Source organism: Anabrus simplex, chromosome 1, assembly GCF_040414725.1.
Source record: "Anabrus simplex isolate iqAnaSimp1 chromosome 1, ASM4041472v1, whole genome shotgun sequence".
In the NCBI taxonomy this organism is placed as follows: Eukaryota; Metazoa; Arthropoda; class Insecta; order Orthoptera; family Tettigoniidae; genus Anabrus; species Anabrus simplex.
Window position 1 is genome coordinate 396,632,700 of NC_090265.1, and position 17,578 is coordinate 396,650,277.

The following is a 17,578-nucleotide window of genomic DNA, read 5'->3' on the forward strand; positions in this document are numbered from 1 at the left end:
TCTCACCGTAAGAGGCAGAGACGCTATCCCTTCACCACGGGGCCGGCTCTAATTCAAAATAAAAATATATAAAATATAAAATATATAAAATATATAAAATATAAAAATATATAAAATATATAAAATATAAAAATATATAAAATATATTATTTGCGAAATTGTTGGTAAAAATCACGAAATAGCTTATTCCCAGACCAGGTAACAATGCTACGTTAATATAGCAATGATTTCCTTTTGCTATTTGTTTTACGTCGCACTGACACAGACAGATCTTCTAGCGACAATAAGATGGGGCAGGTCTAGGATTAGGAAGGATGTGACCGTGGCCTTATTAGGGCAAAACCCCAGTAAATGAATGCTGGGAAAATGTGAAACCACGGAAAACCATTCTCGGGACAGCCAATGATAGGGGTTTCAAACCCACTCGTCTCCAGAATGTAAAGCTAAGCTCCATAGCCGTAGGGCGTTAACACGCGCGCGCATTCCTTAGTAAATAATATTTCGTCACTGACCTGAGATTTCTAATAGGCAAAACAACAAGGGCGTTAAAATCTGCAAAGCTATTCAGAAATCTGGAAGAAATTAAAATTTACGACCTCCGTTGTATTTTAATTTATCATTTTAAAACTTAATAGGAATTTCAAATTCTAACCATCGTGCATTTACTTCGGTAAATTTGACAAAAAATATCCAAGCACATACCTGTAAGATTTATATTAATCTCGCTTTAAAGCGTTAGAAAAACGTTGCATAAATGTTTACAGACTTTGCCTTATCATTTTATATACCCATAGAGCAAACAAGCGGTTGCTGGACTGTCGGATAAAATTATCCTTACATCGGTTTGTTTTCATTTAGCTTCGAATGTTGTTAACAGTGCATATATTATGCTATTTTTGCTCACCGCTAACTTCTTCTTCGGTTCGGAGCCTGTCTTTCCACCACTCTTTACCAGCTTCTAATATTTCCTCCTCTCTTTTCTATACTCTCCTCCACTGTATGCAACCACCTTTTCCTTGTGATCTCTTCCTGGTGGTTTCTCTATAAATACTTTCTTTGAAACTCTGTCTTTTCCTATTCGCATAATGTGTCCATAACATTCAGCTTGCTTGTTTCTTCCCTGCCCTATAGTCTTGATACTTCAGCACACTTTGTGACCCCTTCATTTCAGATTTTCATCTCGACCGTCTGAACTCTACATTCTTCTCACTTTGTTGCTGATCATGTATCTGCTGCTTATGTCAATATCGGTACATAATGGGTCGAATACAAAACTTATTTTTACTAGTTTGAAACTTCATGGTTCCTAAGAGTACCTTTTCAGTCTCCTCACTTATCTTTCCATCTTCTGTGAATACAATTCAGTATCATTTGAAACTTTTAACAACTTCTATTTGTTTTGTATTTGCTTCTATCTTCCCCCTTCCTTCCTTCCTTCCTTCCTCTACACTTATTCTTACGGTAAATTCTTCTATCACCTGATTCCAAACATTAACTTGTACTTACATTTAATTCCCCCTCCCCATATCACTATGTTATCTGCTATGTTTCTTCCCAGCACTTACACTGGTGTTCTCCAATACATCATATTGGGAAACATTCCATAAGCCCCTCATTAAAAATAAATAAGTGATAATAACATTTATACAGTTGGAGTTCATATGAACATGAACTTAAAAATATAACACGAACATTTTTATGCTAATCTAAACGATTTAAATATTAGGCTGATTCTCCACCCTAGTGAATTCTTGGTATGAGAATCACAGGAGGCCAAAATGTTATTCATGCGAACTAAATATATATTCAGTAAAGTTCGTAATATTCCAGTCATTGAATAGAATTATTAGTCAAAATTATTTTAGAGAATCTTGTAGAACTGGATACAGACAAGTAGACAAAGTAAGAAAATGTCACACCTTAAGAAAGAAAATCTTGGCTAGTAGTGATTTAACTTGTTTGATATTTTGTTATTTTGTTTGTTTGTTTGTTTGTTTGTTTGTTTGTTTGTTTGTTTGTTTGTTTGTTTGTTTGTTTGTTTGTTTGTTTGTTTGTTTGTTTGTTTGTTTGTTTGTTTGTTTGTTTGTTTGTTTGTTTGTTTGTTTGTTTGTTTGAATTAACAATTGTGAGCATTTCAGAAGTGAATGACAGGAAGGAGGTTCAGAAAGTCTCGTCCATAATTGTAGTACATACGAAATCCTCTCTTTTCTCTCTCTCTCTCTCTCTCTCTCTCATTTCAGCACCTTCGTAAAAAGTAATCATCCCACCGAGCGAGTTAGCTGCGCGATTCACCCCATATAGCTGTTAGTTTACATTCAGAAGATGGTGGGTTCGAATCTCGGAAGCTCTGAAGATGCTTTTTCGTGGTTCCTATCTCCGGAACACAACATCACAACTACACTTAATTAAGGTCACGGTCGCTTTCTTCCTAGCCTTTTGTTATCCTATCGTCGCCATAAAACCTATCTGTGTCGGTGCGATGTAAAGCAGAATTGTAAAGCAAAATCCTTCAGAGATATTTCGTTGCCATCATTGACTCTGTCTGTTAAGTATTTAGCCTGTAGGCTGATTGGATCCTTAGATAACGCCGCAAAGTATAGGTTATAGGCAAACCGTAAAACACGGTGGCAGCGCCACAATGAGGCTCATAAAGCATTTTGTGTAGTGAGGTATTTTGCCATTGTTTTCCTCACTGCGCTACAAAGTGCTTTGCTATTGCTTGTGAGTAACTTACTCGGCATTACTTAGCAGCACCCACATTTCAACAAAGTTCATATTTTGATGAGACGGATACTTCAGTGGAAGATACATTATGAGTTGATCCATGCCAAGGGAAAGATGCAAAATTACTGCAATAATCAAGGAATAGCTACAGATTATACATTGAGTGATAGAAAAATTTCCATAAAAGTAATTTAACTGGACATTCTATATCGATGATTGTGGTTTGATACCCAGCATCACTGTTTGCCATTGCTTTCTTGCTGTTTGCTTTACGTCGCACCGACACAGATATGTCTTACGGCGACGATGGGGGAGGAAAGGCCTAGGAATTGGAAGGAAGCGGCCATGGCCTTAATTAAGGTACAGCCCCGGCATTTGCCTGGTGTGAAAATGGGAAACCACGGAAAACCATCTTCAGGGCTACCGACAGTGGGGCTCGAACCCACTATCTCCCGATTACTGGATACTGGCCGCACTTCAGCGACTGCAGCTATCGAGCTCGGTGCCATTGCTTTCCTCATTGGACCATACAGTGCTAGACTGACCCTATAAATAACACCTTTTATTATGATGTATGAAGGATGACATACCGTCCATACCTCAGCAGCTTTTTTTACGTCCACAGCCATAAATGAGGCAGACTTCAGTGAAAGCTACATGTGCCAAGAGACAGATGGCAAATCGTACTGTCAACTGAATATCAAATGACATTAAATTGCATCCAGAGATCGAAGTTTATCTCACACCATGACACATTCTTCAGTGAAATTCCAACTGCATGGACATGTTCAATTACAAGGCATAAGGTTATTATACCCATTATCATAGAAAATCACATCAGTTAATTAAGAGTGAGAGGGAGGAGCTATCAATAGAAGGGAGCGAGGTGATTTATTAAGTAGAGCACCTTGTCAAGCCCGAAGGCCAAGTTGAGAAATCATTATAATTTGAATTAATTAAGTTATTTTCCAACTCAGGAAGAAAAAATTCTGTGGGGAAATAGGACTTGTTGTCCATTTCTTGGCAGACTCGTCATTTCACGTACCATACTTACTGAAAGTGATTAACTCAAATTGTAAATGTTATGACGTCATGAAAAAGTTCACATTTCGATCTCGCGTCCCACTGTTACTGAAAACCACTATAGTCAACAGTCTGTGTCTTAGAAAAAAAGGGAACCGGGCGAGTTGACCATGCGGTTAGGGGCGTGCAGCTGTGAGCTCTTGCATCCGGGAGATAGTGGGTTCGAACCCCACTGTCGGCAGCCCTGAAAAAGGTTTTTCGTGGTTTCCTATTTTCACACCAGGCAAATGCTAGGGTTGTAGCTTAATTAAGGTCACGGCTGCTTCCTTCTTACTCCTAGCCCTTTCCTATCCCATCGTCGCCATAAGATCTATCTGTGTCGTAAAACAGCTTGCGAAAAAAGAGCAAAAAGGGAGCCGTTATCCTCGGGAGCTACTTTACGCCTGCATTCCAACATATTTATACATATTTATACGACCTGTACTACCCTGAGCATTCGTTGCGCTACCTCATTCTTAATTGTGTCCGGTTCCACGGCTGAATGGTTAACGTGCTGGCCTTCGGCCCAAGGGGTTCCAGGTTGGGGATTTTAACCTTCATTGGTTAATTCTAATGTCTCGGGGTCTGGGTGTGTCTTCAGCATTAGATTTCATTATACAGTAGATAGGACCCCATTTCCAAAGACACGCAGGTCGCCTATAAGGCGTCAACTCGAGAGAGCTGCACCAGGCTCCTTCGGAGGCCATACGCCATTGTTATTATTATTATTATTATTATTATTATTATTATTATTATTATTATTATTATTATTATTATTATTATTATTATTATTATTATTATTATTATTATTATTATTATTATTATTATTATTATTATTATTATTATTATTATTTACCATACTCACTTTCATTCCACTGAATTTGGACACCCGAGACTTTTTCATGCGGGAAGATGAAGCGAAAACCCGCAAGGGTAACTCAATATAGGCTATGCAAGTCCTGTAGAAGCAGGAAGTAAGCTTTCTCTCTATCTGCAACCTTGGCATTATGTATGATTAATATAGTTAGTTCTGTTCCCTAGTAACCATTTCTTTGATGGCTAAATAAACCCTAGTACCAAGTACGTCTCCAATAGTAGCATAGTTAGTAGCTATGTTTCTAAATTTCTTGACTTCCTGATGAAGAATCAAACACGCGACCTCCTGGTTGAACCAAGTTCGTTTTCCACCATCCACCTCGTCTAGGTAATCCTATTTTGAAAACGCTACTCTGCTCTGGAGGAGTACGTCCAGTGTTCGCTCATCTTGCAGGAGAAGTGAGTACCAGGTTCATTCTTAGTTCAAGAGCGATCGGTCATCGAGCTAACCACTTTGATTCATTGGTGTTGAGTAAAGAAATGTAAAGCCTTTACCTTCGCTTCTTGAATGGCCCTTATGTCCTGTACGGAGATAGCTTCACTTCGATTTTCTAAATTTCACAAATTTCCACCGAGTGTCATCGTGAGTGGCTCCTTACCAAGGCGCCCCGTGGTTCGAATCTCAGTCAATAAATATGAGATTAGTATTATATGAAAAGTCTCGTCCTTGTAGTTCCAAATCCACGTAAAACTGGAGGTCCCGTGACTAAGTTATGACCACATCAACAGGTACGTAGAACTCGAGGTCCAGTAGCCACGATCACGATAACATCTGTCACGTAAAACTTGATTGCTTTCAGTTTGCCCAGTACTCCCGTTTGTCGTCAAGATCACCCGACTTACTGAAAACGTTAGCTCCCGCTGTGGGTCACTCCTAGAGTGTTGGTCTTTGGAACCTGAGATAGCAGGTTCAAACCCGAAAAATATTGTAGAAGATTATTATTATTATTATTATTATTATTATTATTATTAATTGAAAACAGTGGTTATGTCGCTCTTTTCTGTTTTTCTTGCCTTAGTTGCGGTTCATAGGAAATGCCTGGCAAGTGACCAATCTTTTCTTTTCTATTTCCATATCTTCTTTCTTCGTGTCTACGATGATTCTCTAGAGAATGATACCTGAAAATAGCCATGCACCTTACTTTAAGATTAGTTTCCGACTAGCATATATATATTTTATAAGCAGATAACTAGTGCACTTAATTCTTTTTGACCATTACAAAATATTTCGGAAATATCTCCCTGTTCATCAGCTGAGAAGAATAATTTTTCTCTGCAGGAGAATGGTTTTACGTTCAATGAAGACGCATTTGGAAGTCGTATATTTAATTCCACGTTGCCTTTTCATTATTTTCCGTCTTGGGCTGCATTTTACGTTTTCGTAATTACTTTCCTTTTCCATCTCTTTTTCAAACTCTACAGCTTTCCAGCCCAGTTGCGAAAACGTGAGAACACAATCCACAAAATGCCTAGTTACACAAAAACCTTCGCGTTCCTTATCTTCCAATAGATGCTTATTCCCACGAAAACTATCTGACCGCAAGCTCGGAAGAATGCACTTATTTCGAACGATACAGCACGCCTAAGAGCATTCCTTTGCTTCAACATTCTCACCGAGCATTTTTCTCAGAACTAATGTCGGAAAAGAACAATAGTAATGATTAACAGAAGAGTACAGTTAGAGTGTAATTTCTTAAAATTCGAATGAACAAATTACATGTACAGCATTGAGAACTGTGCGACATCGTCCTTAGCATTTTCAGCTGCAATTTGTTTCCCGGCAATTGCGTGGAAGACATTTAAAATTAACAATGGCATTCCTGTAGTTGAGATTTCTTGGAGAAAATTGACGTCCTGTCACAAAAAATTGTAAATTTTCTTGTTTTGCTGTTCATATTTGGTGCACTTTAGATAAAAAATAGACATAGTAAAGATGAGTATTTATAATTTCGTGTGGCTATTGCTAGCCGAGTGCAGCCCTTGTAAGGCAGACCCTCCGATGAGGGTGGGCGGCATCTGCCGTGTAGGTAACTGCGTGTTATTGTGGTGGAGGATAGTGTTATGTGTCGTGTGTGAGTTGCAGGGATGTTGGGGATAGCACGAACACCCAGCCCCCGGACTACTGGAATTAACCAATGAAGGTTAAAATCCCCGACCCGGCCGGGAATCGAACCCGGGACCCTCTGAACCGAAGGCAAGTACGCTGATCATTCAGCCAACGAGTCGGACGGAAAGAAGAGTGAAATAATGCCATAGCTTTTTCAACTACTGTTGTTGTTGTTATTGTTGTTGTTGCTGTTGTTAAATATTTACAAACTTCGAGCTTTATCACACACATGTACTAATGTTTTTCTGATGTAATAGGCAAAACTCATATGCTTATGAAATTCATGGTAAAGTAACTCCACACTCATGAGTCTGGGGTAGAATAAGGTGCACTGGAACACAAAAATGCTATCCAAACCTTTTTTTCGAATGTACTGTATTATAAAATCGGAAGAGCAAAAATTGTGCTGGTGAGCTGATACGATTCTCAATCTTTATTAGAGAATGCCGTTGATCTAAATTTTGGCTATTGAGCCTGTAACGGTCCATATCTTCAAAGCACATCTGAGAAGACACATTGACAAATAAATCTTGCCTTTGAGTTCAAGTGTATAAATGAGGTAATAATAATCATTTCGTGTAAGAATTGGTAGTCTGGTACAACCCTTGTAAGGCAGACACTCTGAGGGGTGTGGCGACGTCTGCCGTTGACAGGAAAATATGTTGGTGTGTTGGTGAATAGTGTTGAGTGCGGTATATGAGTTGCAGAAATTCTGGTGACAGTACAAAGCAAGGGAATTAACCGTTTAAGATTAAAACCGCTCAATTCGTCCGGGAATCGAACCTGGGCCACCAAGGAACGAAGACCAATACAGTGACCACTCAGCCATTGAACCAGTACAAATGTGTATTTTTACTACTAAGATATTGGTCTGTTATGATCTGTCTTCGTTATCACATGCTCAGTGCCAAGACATCTGAAATTCAGGTTCCCTTTAGAACAATATAATCTTGATTGAACCTTATAACTGTTGAGACAAAAATCACCGGAGACACCTGTGCGAGCACTAAGGGATCTCCGTTCTAAGCAGGGCCAGGATTTTGATGACCTAAAAATGTTTGAAAAATTATCTATAAAATGGCGGGAAAATCCAGTAAAATGATACAAAAACTTTTTAAAATGACATAAATTTTTAATGAAATGTTACAATCAATTTACTAATCGACTTGGTATATCCTGTATTTATCTTTTAGACATCGTAATAAGCTTTTGGGCTTTTGCCGTGTCAAGAAATGAAGGTGAAATTCTTCACGTGTCTCAGAAGAAAATCTCGATTGTTCACGAAGAAGACTTCTCCAGTTGGAGCTGTCTCTCTCGGAACATGGACATTTCCAAGAATTAAATGTTGAATAAAATTTCTTTACTCCCCAGATTGACAAAGCGTTGTGAAGATTCTCAAATCTCTGTATTCATCCTCAATTAAACTTGCAATAATATCCAATACAACACGCATAAATGCTTAAAAATCATCAAACATGTAAGAAAATGACTCGGAAAATATGAAATACGAATAAATTGCATTAAATGACCAAATAAAGGCGTATAATTTAATTAAATTACCTAAAAATACAAAATGGCAAAAAATGACAAAAATGACCTAATAAATTAGGGAATGTGCGAACTATGATCAGGATTTCGGTACAAGTTAGCAATGTCTGTTGTGAACCAATTAAAAGATGACATGTCATTAAAATCTTAGCCCTGGTTATAAGCCATGGAAATCTATGGAAAAGTTGAAGTTAAAGAATTCCACTATTCGTAACTTCGTAACTATTTGGGAATGAGGGATTATCGGTATACCAGGCTACATCCTCCACCACTCACTCCCATCCCCAGAAAATAACAAGGAACTCAGTTCTGTTGGAAGGCGAGTTGTCATTACTTTTCTCACGCAGCTAGTAGGCCTAAGTGTTATTGCAGGTCACTGATTGTATGAGAGGTATTTTCCACAACATCCAGAGGTAGTGACAACGCCCTGAATGCCATTCCTTGCTATCTATAGACAATAGTAAGACATTAAAAATACATTTATTTCTGCCTAGTGTCATGATACAGATGTAAAGATACTGCGTCCATTCAGATTTGATAACGGGCCAAACCTCATGGCTCAAGAGTCCGTGAAGGGCCTTGGTTTACAAAGCGATCGCTGTTCAGCCCGAAGGCAATGCAGATTACGAGGTGACGTGTGGTCAGCACGACGTATCCTCTCGGCCGTTATTCTTGGCTCTCTAGACCGGGGCCGCTATAGCTCATCAATTCTAGTCACTTAGGCTAAGTCAGAGTAAGAGGCAGGCACGCTACCCGTACACCACGGGGCCGGCATTGGCAACAGACAGATCACAATATTTATGAACTCGTAAAGAATCGTGAAACGTATCCCTCTAAATGCAATGTCTGAGAATGGAATATTAAACAAGAGCGGCTTGGTTTTGATTGCGAGTTGGCCGTGCGCGTAGAGGCGCGCGGCTGTGAGCTTGCATCCGGGAGATAGTAGGTTCGAATCCCACTATCGGCAGCCCTGAAGATGGTTTTCCGTGGTTTCCCATTTTCACACCGGGCAAATGCTGGGGCTGTACCTTAATTAAGGCCACGGCCGCTTCCTTCCAACTCCTAGGCCTTTCCTATCCCATCGTCGCCATAAGACCTATCTGTGTCGGTGCGACGTAAAGCCCCTAGCAAAAAAAAAAAAACTTTGATTGCCATTCACTACCTCACCTCTCACACACAATTCCAACGGCACCAGATTCTATATGATGCATACTGCAGTTGTTAATTTTTTATGATTACTACTGTTTTATTGCTATTCTCACTCTTGTTGACTTTGTTGTTGTTGTTGTTGTTGTTGTTGTTGTTGTTGTTGTTGTTGTTGTTGTTGTCAAACTTCATATTCATGAGAGTAATGTACACGTACGTGTAGAAAACTATAGACAACTGAGGATATGTTACACGTGTGTAATTATTAATTTTTTAGACCAGTGATGAGTAAGAAACCCACGGCTCAAAATGTTTCAATAAAGAAGTCTCAGAACGTTTAATAATTCAACATATAAGGAACCTTTTCTCAAAACCTATTTAAACCAGAGATTTAAAACATTTACATATATACTGTACATAGACATCTTGCCTTGAAATTGAAATGATTCTTCCTTATAAAAAGTTAATTTTTGTACTTTCTTTCTGAATATCAAAGTTTCACATACCAGTTTCTCAGGATTTTGTCCAACAAAATCTTCAATATTTGACCAGTCACCAAAATATAATTTCAAAAATACAACGATATGGAGGAAACTAGGAAGCTTCTAAGCCCGCATAAAAAAACTGGCTGAGAAAAGTTCCTTACGTATTAAAAAAAATCTTACGGGAAATAGCAGTTTAAGTACCAGCTTTAGTGGATGAATAATAATTAGTACTCTTTTAAAAAACTAATTTAAAAATATTTCCATTTGAGATATTAAGATAATTTGTACACCATATCCAAGGTAAATTATCACAGATTCAGAAATCGAAATAAATAATTAAATATCTTCATAAATGTTGATGTTCCATACGTCCAAAATCAAATATGCATAACCCACAATACCAACAATCTTACAATGAATCTCAACTATACGAATAAAATGTCTCTTTTCAAAAGATCATTATTCGAATAGTGGCCACCATGGTGAAAAGCTAGTGAAGATTTGATGATTTACTGGGACAGAATCAATCCTTTTTAGGCTACGGATCGACTGACTGACAGCAAAGAACAGGACTGGTTGTAGTGATAGATCTATGTACGCGGCACATACCTGTAATGAGAAGGGGCCACTGGGGAAAATACAAACTGGCTGCTAACAGTGCCAATATTTATAATTCGGAATATAGCAGCTCCCCAGATCAGTCGTAGAGTGCTTGACTAAGGAGGTAGATTCAGGGCGTATGATTCCTAAGAGTATCATTATTACTTTTAATATGTTAATAGTATAATGTTAGCTGTCGATTTGCATTCGGGAGATAATGAGTTTAAACTTGGCTGTGCGGTTAGGGGCGAGCAGCTGTGAGCTTGCTTCGCAAGATAATGGGTTTGAAATCTAATGTTGACAGCCTTGAAGATTTTTTTTCCGTAGCTTCCCATTTTCACAGCAGGCAAATACCGGTGTTGTACCTTAATTAAAGCCACGGTCGCCGCCTTTCTAGTCCTTACCATTTTCTACTCCCATCCGCCATAAGACCTATCTGTGTCGGAAGGCGACGTAAAGTAAATTGTTAAACAAAAGTTTAATTGTGATATCTACTTCAACGAGAGAAAAGTAAGGATTTGTTCACATTAAATGCCGTACATAGTCAAAATAATACGGGCTAACTCATCGATACATTTCAAATATTCTAGTGAGATATTTTGGTTGTGGGTTTAGTCTAATTATTTGTTTCAAACCTAGGCATCGTCAACTGGCGATGATTATGATAATAATAATCATAATGTCCGCCTCTGTGGTGTAGTGGTTAGTGTGATTAGCTGCCAACCCCGGAGGCCCGGATTCGATTCCCGGCTCTGCCACAAAATTTGCTAGGGGCTTTACGTCGCGCCGACACAGATAGGTCTTATGGCGACGATGGGATAGGAAAGGCCTAGGAGTTGGAAGGAAGCGGCCATGGCCTTAATTAAGGTACAGCCCCAGCATTTGCCTGGTGTGAAAATGGGAAACCACGGAAAACCATTTTCAAGGCTCCCGATAGTGGGATTCGAACCTACTATCTCCCGGATGCAAGCTAACAGCCGCGCGCCTCTACGCGCACTGCATCCGACAGCCAGTCCCCTTCTCTCGTACCTAAACACAACTTACTGCGTTGGGAGTCGATCCCGAAGTATTGAGTTTAACAGCTGAGCACTGAAACTATTTGCCCGTCTTACAGGTGTTTTGGATCATGAAGGTGAGGCAGTGTCTCGCTGTAAGTACTGACCACCTGCGAATGGTGGCATAGAATACTCCTACGCTATCACCTGGTTGCCGTAATAGGCTATTAAAAGGGCGACTCCCAGGAGTCCTGGGACATGATGACCACGAGTCCACAAACTAAGTCTGGCATTGTTACTTGTTACTTGCTTGTGCCAGCTTCCTTTCTTTCACACCGAGTGAACTGGCAATGAAGTTCGGGTCGCGAAGCTGTTAGATAGTGGAATCGAACCCCTCCACTGGCAGCCCTGAAGATGACTTTTCCGTGATTTCTCATGCTCACACCAGGCTGTACCTTAAATATAGTAATGGCCGCTTTCTTGCCAGTCCTAGTTCTTTTTCCTCCCCATCATAGACGCCCAAGAGATTTTGTTTACTTTGCCATCTAACACGTCTAGAGTAAACCAGAGCATCGGAATTGACGAGCAGGCAGCCAGATGGCGCCGAATTAAAATGCCTGCACACAGTAGTTGTGTCCATACGATTATTATTATTATTATTATTATTATTATTATTATTATTATTATTATTATTATTATTATTATTATTATTATTATTATTATTATCTTTCTTAGTTCGTTTACCCTCCAGGGTTGGTTTTTCCCTCGGATTTCGCGAGGGATTCCACCTCTACCGCCTCAACGGCAGTGTCCTGGAGAGTGACACTTTGGGTCGGGGGAATGCATCTGGTGAGAAGGACAACTACCTCACCCAGGTGGCCTCACATGCTATGCAGAACAGGGGCCTTGTGGGGAGGGTGGGAAGGTCGGAATGGATAGGCAAGGAAGAGGGAAGGGAGTGGCTGTGGCCTTCAATTACGAACAACCCATCATTTGCCTGGAGGGGACCATTTTCACAGCAAGCAAATGCTGAGGCTGGGTCTTAATTAAGGGAACGAATGCACCCTTCCCATTCCTAGCCCTTTCCTATCTTCTCGTTCCGGAAAAACTACTTCAAGGATTGCTGAGGTGGGAATAGAATACCCCCCCCCCCCTCTCTACTCAGTTGACATTCCGAGGCTGAGTGGAGTCCGTTCGAGCACTCGTACCACTTTTTCGAATTTCGTGGCTGAGCCTGGAATCGAACCCTGGCTTCCAGGGGTGGCAGCTAATCACACTAACCACTACACCAAAGAGGCGGACATTATTATTATTATTATTATTATTATTATTATTATTATTATTATTATTATTATTATTATTATTATTATTATCTCCTCCCCATCGTAGCCTAAAGTCTATTAGCCAACTGCCTTTCTTTCTTGTTTACGCTTGTACTACTCTTCCTGCCCCGGCCGTTTCTTTCACCGATATATTTCTTTCTGATTAGAATTAAGAGAGGAGTCCGCCTGTGTAGTGTAGTGGTTAGCGTGATTAGCTGCCACCCCCGGAGGCCCGGGTTTGATTCCCGGCTCTGCCACGAAATTTGAAAAGTGGTACGAGTGCTGGAACGGGGTCCACTCAGCCTCGGGAGGTCAACTGAGTGGAGGTGGGTTCGATTCCCATCTCAGCCATCCTGGAAGTGGTTTTACGTGGTTTCCCACTTCTCCTCCAGGCGAATGCCGGGATGGTACCTAACTTAAGGCCACGGCCGCTTCCTTCCCTCTTCCTTGCCTATCCCTTCCAATCTTCCCATCCCTCCACAAGGCCCCTGTTCAGCATGGCAGGTGAGGCCGCCTGGGCGAGGTACTGGTCATACTCCCCAGTTGTATCCCCCGACCAAGAGTCTGAAGCTCCAGGATAGCCTACTGCCCTTGAGGCGGTAGAGGTGGGATCCCTCGCTAAGTCCAAGGGAAAAACCGAACCTGGAGGGTAAACAGATGATGATGATGATGATGATGATGATTAAGAGAGGATGATTGCTCAGTTGTACTCCCCTTAATATAATAACCGCCACCACCTTTCTTCTTCCTAACGGGGCTGCTAGCTGAACGACATCGCACTAGCTACTCACTAAGGTGGCTAATGTTTTTAAGGTTCGTATCTCGACCAATTCACGTGGAAGCGTGAAACGAAAATGCACGTCCCATTGGTATGGATTCACCATCAAGCGCTTTGTTATGATCACGATGTCAACACAAACACACACACAGCGAATTGGTTGCGTGGTACAAGCCGCGTTGGTGTAAAATTGTTTCCGGAAGATGGTGTGTTCGAATCCCATCATCGGCAGGTCTGAGTCTCATGTTTTCCCATTTTAATAATAATGTTATTTGCTTTTACGTCCCACTAACTACTCTTTTTACGGTGCCGGAATTTAGTCCCGCAGGAGTTCTTTTACGTGCCAGTAAATCTACCGAATGCCTTTGCTGGCAAGATGTAATGTTTACAGTGCGCTATGTCTTCTGGTATGGGCTAGAATAAAATTGTTACTTTCATTGACCTGTCTCAGTCTTATACTTGGCTTTGACAATATGAAAGTGGCTGAGGTATGAGTGACGCTAGTAATGCCATTCCTTATGCAGCCAGTCCCTGCTATGAATGGTGTGAAAATGTCTCTCATAGGGTCGGTTGGTGCAGGCATTTCAGTGGGCCTGGCATACTGATGTGCAATAGCAACTTCTGGCTCGGTGAGGAAAGCAACGGGAAACTACCTCACTTCTCATTTCCCTAGTACGCCTCTTCAGTGACACCTAAGCCATTTATGACAGCTAATGGTGAACCTGTTGAGGATCCAACCAGCCTTCGGGCTGAATACCCAACATACATACAAATCTACCGACACGAGGCTGACGTATTTGAGCACCTTCAAATACCACCGGACTGAGCAAGGATCGAACGTGCCAAGTTGGGGTCAGAAGGCCAGCGCCTCTACCGTCTGAGCCACTCAGCCCGGCTTTCCCATTTTCACAGCAAGCAAATGCTGAGGCTGTGTCTTAATTAGGGTAACTAATGCACCCTTCCCAGTCCTAGCCCTTTCCTATCTTCTCGTTCCGGAAAATCTGTTGGACTTACATTGACGTTAATCTAGTAGCAAAAGTAGCAAAAAGCCTATTCATGCTGTTTGTTTATGCTTATACCTACTCCCGAAACTGGCAGATTTCTTCATGGTATATTAAGACGTCAAACTCACATACATGCAACCAGCAATTAACAAATGCACTCCTGGGATGTTAAGACACCAAACTTATACACATTCAGACATCAATTAACGAGTTCCCGTCTGGGATGTTAAGACGTTAAACCCACACACATGTAATCAAAGAGGACGTACCGGTGATGCGAGATATATTGGACCGACAGCACCCTCGCTTCTGCTCCTTCTTCTGCCTGATGAAGCTGTTCTTGAAGATAGGGGTGTACTTGAACGTCTTGCTGATCCTGAGATCCGCACTCAGCTTGCCTGGGGAGTCCGACATCGCGTGAGCTACCGCAGGACACACTGAGGGAGTGAGCACTGCAGTTTGAATGGAGCACAGTAGCCGCGCGATGACCGACTCATTTATTTAGCTCCACCTCACGCATGCGCACCACGCACCATCGCTATGGACATCAGGGTGTATTTACGTGTACACACATGGTCGTCTTACAACTTGGTGAATCCCTGTTGTGATATTAAATAGCAAATTAAGTATCAATTAAGTATGAAATTTTGATACTTGTCAGACGTTCTAACTGACACACTGGACCTTGGACTGGGTACTGGAAAATAATTGGCATTCACTCCAGAATTGGTTATGCCCACTTTAGAAGGATATTTTCCAACAGATTTTAATCGTGAATCCCTGGAAAATGCCGCAGATGATACTCGAAATTAGTAATGTAGTTGAACGTCGGTGGTGGCCCCATAGTGTAGGGGTCGTGTTTATATATCTTTCTCTGAGATCCTGGGTTTGATTGCGAGTGTGGCCATCTTCTCAAATATATTACTTACCGAGCTCGATAGCTGCAGTCGCTTAAGTGCGGCCAGTATCCAGTAATCGGGAGATAGTGGGTTCGAGCCCCACTGTCGGCAGCCCTGATGATGGTTTTCCGTGGTTTCCCATTTTCACACCAGGCAAATGCTGGGGCTGTACCTTAATTAAGGCCACGGCCGCTTCCTTCCCATTCCTAGCCCTTCCCCGTCCCATCGTCGCCATAATACTTATCTGTGTCGGTGCGACGTAAAGCAACTAGCAAATATATATATATATATTACTTGACTTTCTTAACAAGTATAAAAATTTATTTTATTTTGTAGTTTTACGTGACTCTTGATATCGTAATTTTGGCGACGGTATCTCCAATATTATGTGGAATTCGAACAAATTTGATCTGATTTTTTGTTTCAAAAATTCCACTGTGCAGATCGGATTGGCGAGAAGGTAGTGACAATGTCACCCTCCTAACATGACCCAGTCTAAAAGTAGAGAAAAATTACTTCAGGTGTGCGTTGATTGCCAGATAATAATATGTTGTTGAATAGTTGTCTATACCTCTTGCAAAATCAGAAATGCATAACAGCCTTGTTTAGTAGTAAAATTGTTATTGTCACATTTATTGCTAACACATGTTCTTTTCCTTGGATGAATGCCCAGCGTACCGGCCTTCGGTTTAGTACACATCATTTTCTACACTCAGCACATCACGCTACCTACTCCCGCAAAAAACACGCAGATGGGGTTGCGTCAGGAAGGGCATCCGGCCATAGAAATGGCCTAAATCCATATTAATGCCGACCCTAGATAATTAGAAAAAAGCAAGGACTGAAGGAAAAAGGTTTTACTACAAATGCCGTTTAATTAACTGTGTAGGCCCTATTATGTATACTTTTTTTTATTATGAGGGTTAAGACGTAATTTTGGAAAAGTATTGAAATCCTGAAAGTTAGAATTATTGATCACAAAGCAATCCCTTGTACCAAACCTGGAGATTTTATGTAGCCTTAAAGCATATACAATACAGCTCATATTATACAGTACAGCAGTTACCAAGTTCACACAAAAGATATGTTGCGTGATTTTTATCAAGGAGTTCTTACAGACATACATGGACGAGGTCGATGATATAGTAAGTTTCAAGACCGTTATATAAAGCAAAAGCAGTTAAAGCAATTAATAATACTAACAATAATAGTAAACTAAACTCGTGTCCTCATCCTGAGGTGGTGTAGCTCATTTGAGGCACACCCCCATTGGAGGTGAGCTGCGTGTACCATTTCAGCCACATACCAGCCCTCCTGCCATGGGCCCCCGAGGACAGCAGCTAATAACACTAACCGTTACTCTACCGAGGCGGACGTAATAATAATAATAATAATAATAATAATAATAATAATAATAATAATAATAATAATAATAATAATAATAATAATAATAATATCCCTTCTCTGTCACTTTTACCACACCCTGATGGGATCAAGGGTGCGATCTATGCCTGACATCAGGGGTTGGTCGAGTTTTACGACCGGATATCCATCCTGACATTAACCCTATATGGAATAATAATAATAATAATAATAATAATAATAATAATAGGCCTAATAGAGCCTCCGTGGCTCAGGCGGCAGCGCGTCGGCCTCTCACCGCTGGGTTCCGTGGTTCAAATCCCGGTCACTCCATGTGAGATTCGTGCTGGACAAAGCGGAGGCGGGACAGGTTTTTTTCTCCGGGTACTCCGGTTTTCCCTGTTATCTTTCATTCCAGCAACACTCTCCAATATCATTTCATTTCATCTGTCAATCATTAATCATTGCCCCAGAGGAGTGCGACAGGCCTCGGCAGCCGGAACAATCCCTATCCTAGCCGCAAGATGGGGGCTTCATTCATTCCATCCCTGATCCGGTCACTGAGTGGAAAACAGGTTGTAGGTTTTCATTTAATAATAATGTACGGGTTGCGTGTCTGCCTCGTATTCGAGGACCCTAGTTCGTTTCCCGGTCAATCCAGATTGGCTGG

General features: G+C 40.9%; 1 protein-coding gene across 1 annotated transcript in view; it reads right to left on the reverse strand.

The window, feature by feature from the left end:
- The window catches only part of LOC136856839 (scavenger receptor class B member 1), a 98,658-nt gene extending 83,564 nt beyond the window's left edge, over positions 1-15,094 (reverse strand). The window contains exon 1 of the mRNA XM_067135010.2: positions 14,917-15,094. Coding sequence (XP_066991111.1) covers positions 14,917-15,061 — 145 coding nt within the window. The 5' untranslated portion in view covers positions 15,062-15,094. The remainder of the gene's footprint in view (positions 1-14,916) is intronic.
- Positions 15,095-17,578: the final 2,484 nt, after the last annotated feature.